Genomic DNA, 7,131 nt, shown 5'->3' on the forward strand with positions numbered 1-7,131 from the left:
GGGGTATTCTAGCCCATCATGTATACGAGGGTAGGCAACAATTTGACAATGTGTCTGATTTGAAGCGTCAAATTGCTTCGTCATGGAAAATGATAGGTACTGACTACTTGAAGACGCTTATGGACAACATGCCAACGCGTTTGGCTCAAGTCGTTTTGAAAAATGGTGGTAGAATCGACTATTAGCGTAGTGCGCATATAAATATTTCACGAAATATACTCCGGAATTTCTAGTATCATTTCTATCTGGATATGCAACAAAGGTAGCATGTGCCGAGAAGTTGGAATACAGTAGGATACATGATAGAACAGTCGACCTGGGGCATCGACCAAGTCAGTAGTTAGCATGCCTTATGATATCGAGACAAGCGCCCCAGAATTACTGAACAAGGCGCGGATCGGCTCAAAATGGTCCAAATTGGCCCATCAATGCGGATTGTAGGATGGGAGCGCCACAACTTCGTTACTTTGAAATATTTCTTATGTGGCTTGTTTGCTGGACCTCAGTTGGATACAACTGGCTAACTACTGTATCAAAACCATGTTCACTTTGTACATGCGTCCTCTGTACCGGAGTACCTAAAACAAGACGTTTCAGAATCTGAAACAGTCATAACGATATTGACTCGCAAGTAAGCTCAAACGACGGGGAAGTATCATGGACATCCAACTTGCCTAAAATTAGCCCAACTTGGACAGTGGACATTTATCTTGGAGTTAGAATGCAAGCGTTTGCACTGTACAGTGTACTGTACATACAGCGTTGCGGAAGGCAGGAGCGCATCGAATCGACACTTGGAGGACCTCTCGTTTAGGTATCATTTGCAGTGCTGCAGTGTTCGAGCCGAAACCATCTATTTCATCCGTTGAAGGACAATTAGCACGCAATATATTTAGGATTTTCTGGCCTCGGAAGGAATTTCGTGCTTTTGACGATCAACACGGAAGTCGGCTAAAGACAGCTCTAGACAGCTAAAGAATGAACATATTGGAGAAGTTAAGGCATCTCAAAAACTATGTGTCCTTTAAAAACTTGGACCGGACCGCAGTACTGGGAAAGACAGAATGCAACGCCCACCGAAGATTTATGTGATATACGTCGGATACTATCCAATCATATTTTATTATTGAAATACCACAGCATCATTGGCGGAATTTTTATGTTCGCCCCGCAGGGTATACTATGCGACTTGTAATTTAATTTCATTTGAAGTGATTAAAATTAGTCAAAGGCACTGTGATACGCTAAAATAACCATCGAACTTCGAAGCTCTCTGGCCAACCAGAATTCAGAATTTCATGCGACATCGAAGACAAGGTGGGGTTGCATTCTGTCTTTCCCAGTAGTTTGGGGTGAAAATTTGCTCCAGACAAAAGTGGCAGCATCTCCGTCTTGGACATGGACTGCTGCGGGCTCCAGTTGAAAGTGGGAGCCAACCAGGCTGGAGGCTTTGCCCAGTCAGCAACAGGACAATTCGTCGCCTCTGCTACTAATCTACGAGTTTGCTTCACATACGAGTGAATAGCAGCAGGCACTTACAACATACTTGAATTAAATCGCGGATTGACAAGTGCTCAAGATAGGCCAAGACCTTTTTGGCATTGCGAGGCTTGTCAAACAAGTCTTACATTGTTTGCTCCGCGCGTTCGAGTTTCGACCCTATCGTAGATTATCGCTTTTGAGGGCGTTCGACGCGAACGAACGACTTGTCTGGGCGGCGACCATTGACATACGGACGAGCTAGTTATGATGTGAGTTGAACATTTCCAGAATTACCCACCGTACATGTCCCATGAGCGACGTGGACGAGCTCCTCCAGTGCTTTCAGGAGCTTGGCACGTTGTCTTGAAATTGTTCCGGTATATTGAGACCGTTCTTGCTAGAGGAATTAGTCTTGGTGCAATGTTCGCACCAATGGATGGAGTGGAGTGCAAAGGGGAAGGGAGTGGCAACTAGAAGTTTTTAGCATTGGTGGAGAAGTCGATCTTACTGACCAGCATGTCCAAATGAGTAGTCGCTATTGCTTTCGCTACCTATTCCTCCACATAAGTTTTTGCAAGGCTATGCATTGTGTTGCCCGTAGATACCAATCCAAAATGGTAGACATTGCAAACCCAGCAACTACGACAAGACGGATGAAAAATGTGTGAACAGCGATAACTAACCGTGCGCCGAGGTTGAAATGGAAGCCCAAGTTACCCACATCACATCGTTCGCCGGGCTAGTTGCTTTGAATTCAGTGGCAACTTTTTGAGTGAGTGGGAAGTCTTCGAGGAGGTTTTCTGACAACTATGTTGCCCGACAAACTTGTGAACAATGCCCAAGGCGCAGTGCTGGATCTGGCGCCGGGATCGGGCGCAGTACACGTGGTAAGTTGTGCCCCTTGAACCAGACTCGCTGGTGATGTTGCCGACGACGACTATGTCTACAACACCAAGGTTCTTCATAATGTCGAATTTGGTTTCTTATACTTACCTTGATCGGAATCGTGTGTAATATGGGGTTGGGATGCGTTATTGGGGGGTGCGGGATGGTGCTAGGATGACTGGGGCTGCTGGTGGGGGTGTACCTCTGAGCATTGGCGGCTTGCGATGGAGTACTTTGAGGAAGATCGATTACCTCACGATGTGGCAACGATTGCCACTCGAGGTACAATCGCCTCCACTGAATTCATTCGTCTGGATCGTCTGCGGGGAAGTTCTTCAGCCAGTCGCGTACATGCAAACATGGCTGGCCCCCTCCGTACAGTTGGGAAGCCCATCGCTCCAAAGTTGAGCTTTGAGAGCCTCCGGTTGGCGGCGACGTTGGCCCAAAAAATCATGACTAACTCAGGTTGCCCTCGGCGTCTTGGATGCATGTGGGGGTAACGAGGAAGATTGCCAGTGACTACTGTCAACTACGACAGTTTTTAGTCTTAACAGATTTTATATGAGCTGAAGTATTCTCCACGATATGGATAAAAAAGTTACAGAGAGCAGAAAGGGAGATGAATTATTTTTATTCAGTTTTTTTCTGGATACAAATACGAAGTATTATGCCACCCAAATGGTGCCTCCTGAACAACATCCCCCAAAGTCACTTCACTTTTTAAAATATTTTCAAAATATTTCTCGAAATTTAATTCTTGCATACTGATATTGAGTAGAGTTGCCAAAACATAACACAAATATTTTTTACTATTTTCCCTTTTCCGACGCTTTCTTCCAGCACCGAACTTTACCTCCGAGGTTTGAACGCAATTGGTGCACACGTGAAGCATTGGACTTCGTAGAAGGTGAAAACGTACTTTACGATGCTCCAATCGCGCCTTTGGCCTCACGCTATGCAAACGCAATCTAGGCAATGGGCTAGCATGTTGTGCTGTGCCCTGGGAAACTGTATTAATTACCTGCCCACTCCGCGTCAAAGCATGTCCGATCTCGCTTTCGACGAACATAGTGCGCATGTATTCGCCGTGGACATGCTGTTCAGCAAACAAAATGCCCGTCTGCACAATTGCTCTGTGTGCCCCTCAACAATGAACAACCTCGCGAGACAATACATGGATGAGACCATACATGCGTCGTCTCGCGCGTATCATGACTTTGTATTTCAGTATGGACATGATACCGAGTGCTTCCATGTGGAGGCACTCAAGATCCTTGTCGTCAACCTCCCGCCACCACCGCACGGAGTCGATGCTACCATGTTCTGGACCTTCCTCCTGGAGTGGAATTCGAAACTATGAACAGGTAAAGGAATTGTACGCTCTGCTTCGTTGGCAAAGTGACAACAATTGGGTGTGCCTAAGTTGCGTGAAAACAAGTGAATCCACTCACACGACGTCATGGTCTTCTTTTCAAAGCCGAAGTATGATGGACGTTGCATTCGACGCCGACTGGCTTTTGGAAGAGTGCAGCGACCCTACCTTAACCCCTTGGTCGGACCCAACCGTATCATTTCCGATGGATCTCGACGCGCAACGCGAAAGTCGATCCAGACGTGAGTTTGACGAGTTCAGCGCACTGACTCAGCGGAGTTCAAAGCAAAGCAGTTGGTTCGAACCCAATGCGAATGCGTTGGTGTGTTTGTCGAGATCCCTGCAGATTTTGGTCATGGCCACTAGTTTATGGCGTGTTTTGTGCGAAATAAATATCCATGCCATCTTATATGCGCTCAAACACGGCTTGTCCTAGAATGCTCTCTTTCGACGACAAGTTTCATGGATTTATCCGTATCGGGAAAGAAACGTTCTTTGACATGGATTTGGTGAACGTCATATCTTGCAACCTCATTCAGGGTGCTACCCCCTCTCGGGTACCTTTCGCGTGCTCGAAGGCTTGCACGCGTCTCGACACAGCAAGTTGTGTAGCCGTAAAATCTTCGTTCAAGGGTGCTGGCATAATTTGCGTTCACTACACGTCGATCTCGTTCGGTCCTTCACTTGTCCGCACTGCGGACACTCGACACAGCGCCGATTGCCATCGCAGATGGCAACATAAAAATTGCTTGTCGCAGAGAGTACATACACTACTCCCAGGCACTCGTTCCTATGACCAACACCAACCACTAATCGAAACATAGAATGCAATTTGCTCTTGATTCGACGAAATGAATGCTTGGGAGTTCCAATTGAAGGCGTGTATTCATACCAGAAGTTCCAGACGGAAGGCTATGCTCCATTTCTGCCGCTCACGAACTCACCAGTGTGACTACCACTCCAAACATGTAGCCCTGCAGCTGCAAAGTCATTGTTGGTCCAACTGGGAATGCATTTCCCTTTGTTGAGTCTGTAGTTAGAGAGCTCCTTGCCCTAAGGCCGTGGCCTGATGCATTTTGTCCAGAATCCTGGCGACTGTTCATATCAAATCTAGGACGTCAGTCACCTGTGCAAGGCGGGCTCATTCGGGACACGAATGCCATGCGACATCTTCTCACAGCTTTGAGTCAGCTCGACAGTCGGATACATGCCCTGCTCGAAGGGAAAGCCAAGACACTGATGCAGTTACAGCGCTGCATGCCTTCCCTTGGCTGCTGTGCTGAGGGAGTCCAACATGGATTTCGAGCCATTTCACAAACTTTGGCCAATGTGAGCCCAGTAATGTTCCGTCTCGCCGTGGAATTTTGTACTATTAACAGTTTGGCGGCCCAGACCCTCCCTTGAAGCGCGTGCATGAAGACGAATTGCACGAATGGTATCCCGTCGCCCCTGTTCGCCGTTTATTTGCAGCTTAGGACGATCACAACATAGTAAAGGATAAAGTTTGCACAAAGTCAGCCCCGTTGTCGCGATTCAAACTCCCAGGAATTTTCCACTCTTTTTGTCCGCACGGCTTGTGCTTGGGTTCTCGATATTGCATGACCACGATCCCCCAACACACCATATCACATTTTGTTCCGGAGATGGCGGAGAACCGATGCAATGCGCATTGTCGAAATGGAGAACGCTTGCGACCTTCACACCTACTGCTTGAAGCGCGAACCTTGGTGTTTCCACAAGGTGTCGTTCCTCATTGACCGCCTTCACTACAAGAACCATGTCAACTGCTCATCTGACTATCGTATTGACAATTTCCCTTTCCTGCACGACCTTCGCACAGTTGCTTATGAAATCGTCAAAGCTACACCAAAATCGGTGACACGACAAGCTGGCTTCATGGGAGCGGATCGGCTTTTGCTCTTTACGAAGCACTACATCAAATCAGTCAACCAAAGACGTGTCAAGCGTGTACAACATGAAATGCAACTAGCCGGATTGAAACGCGAAGTGTGGAAATCCATGAATGTATTGATTCAACGGATGCAAGTGGTCATGTTAGAGGAAATCGAAGCGCCTTGCACAACGAGCAACCCTTGCGTATTCTGTCTCTGACCTAGCACACATCATGCGTGTAACAACCATGGACATTTACTTTTACATTAGAAGTTGCTATATACTTTTGCATTAGAAGCTGCTCTGCTTAAAGATGATTGATAATTTGCGAACTGCGCCAGCAAGAGGTGAAACACAATCACGTGCCGCCCTCCACGCCCATCATATCTAATCTCTCCTTCGAACACGACGACCAGTAGGTCATATCTCGCAACTTGTTCCCCAGACCAAGGGAGCGAACAAACTTGGAGTGCGACTGCCATCGCAAGCCCAATCGATCCCACGAACCAATGTGCAACACTTGCAATGCCACAAAGTTAAAGAACGCATTATTTGCCACACCAACCGCAACGGCAGCGATTTTTCCAATGGCTTAACTGCCATGCCCGCACATAACCCCACGGTTAAAACCGCCGAAGTGATCGATCAAGCTACTTACTGGATCGTCCTTCTTGCCACTGCCACCGCCAATGTCCATTTCACTCTATAGAATCTAATCTCATAAGTTTCGAACGTATGACTTACACAGCGAAGCGGGTTTCTTACCTTCAGTGTTCGGGTGACCGCAGCTAGGCACTGCGCAACTTAGGAAGTTTGAGAAGGCGAGTTTGATATATGAGACAATCGAACTATTCAAGGAAGACTCGCAAACCGTGCCGAGCACACTCAAAGCGGTCATACGCGCAGTTAGATGCTTGACGTTGAACTTCATCGGCACGGACGCACCGAACACATAACAAACGTGAGCTTGATTTATCCATGAATAGACAATCGTACAGGTAACGACGGAAAAATTTCCCAGTGGTACGTCACCATATTTTCGTAATTTTGAATTTTGTCGCACTATTCAATCTGCAAGAAGAAATTGTAGTATATTTAGCCAATGGATGACAAATACTTCTACGACCTAGTACATGATATCATACATGGTTTATCTTGGATATACTATCAAATCAATGCATGAAAATGCTCACTTTATCCTCGTTGAAACGATACTAGTATGTCGCAATAATACAATGTAATCAGACTATGTCATGCAAACCGTCCTACTTTGGAACATTCAATACTACTACAACTTCTCAAACAATAAGAATAATAGCTCACGACGTAGAGCTCCCGCTCGAAGCCCGTGTAGTAATGGGTTCATTCCATGACCTGGATGCATGTTATGCCGTATAGTCAGTGTGCATTGAAATCTCAGCATGTCCGTTGTGGTATCCTATTGGGCCTTACTTAACGCGAGGTCACAATAAACTATTGTTCACTGACGTTCAACATAT

At 46.6% G+C, this 7,131-nt stretch overlaps 2 protein-coding genes across 3 annotated transcripts; one reads left to right on the forward strand and one right to left on the reverse strand.

The window, feature by feature from the left end:
• Nucleotides 1-1,546: 1,546 nt before the first annotated feature.
• H310_08463 lies at nt 1,547-2,869 on the reverse strand. Of its 2 annotated transcripts, XM_008874196.1 has the most exons (7): nt 2,620-2,869; nt 2,476-2,571; nt 2,166-2,425; nt 1,995-2,121; nt 1,786-1,952; nt 1,707-1,740; nt 1,547-1,659 (listed from the first exon to the last, which is right to left on the reverse strand). In XM_008874196.1, exons 4-7 carry the CDS (start codon nt 1,998-2,000, stop codon nt 1,552-1,554), a joined length of 315 nt encoding a protein of 104 aa, XP_008872418.1. In that variant the 5' UTR covers nt 2,001-2,121; nt 2,166-2,425; nt 2,476-2,571; nt 2,620-2,869; the 3' UTR covers nt 1,547-1,551. The 2 variants fall into 2 exon arrangements, with proteins under 2 accessions (XP_008872418.1, XP_008872419.1); XM_008874197.1 differs by having other exon boundaries at nt 2,476-2,869.
• A 2,532-nt stretch (nt 2,870-5,401) lies between these two features.
• H310_08464 (hypothetical protein) lies at nt 5,402-5,851 on the forward strand (the record flags this gene model as incomplete). The annotated part of the gene is made up of 1 exon (XM_008874198.1): nt 5,402-5,851. One exon carries the CDS (start codon nt 5,402-5,404, stop codon nt 5,849-5,851), a length of 450 nt encoding a protein of 149 aa, XP_008872420.1.
• Nucleotides 5,852-7,131: the final 1,280 nt, after the last annotated feature.

The sequence above is a fragment of the Aphanomyces invadans genome (assembly GCF_000520115.1).
Source record: "Aphanomyces invadans strain NJM9701 unplaced genomic scaffold supercont1.17, whole genome shotgun sequence".
NCBI lineage: Eukaryota > Oomycota > Saprolegniomycetes > Saprolegniales > Verrucalvaceae > Aphanomyces > Aphanomyces invadans.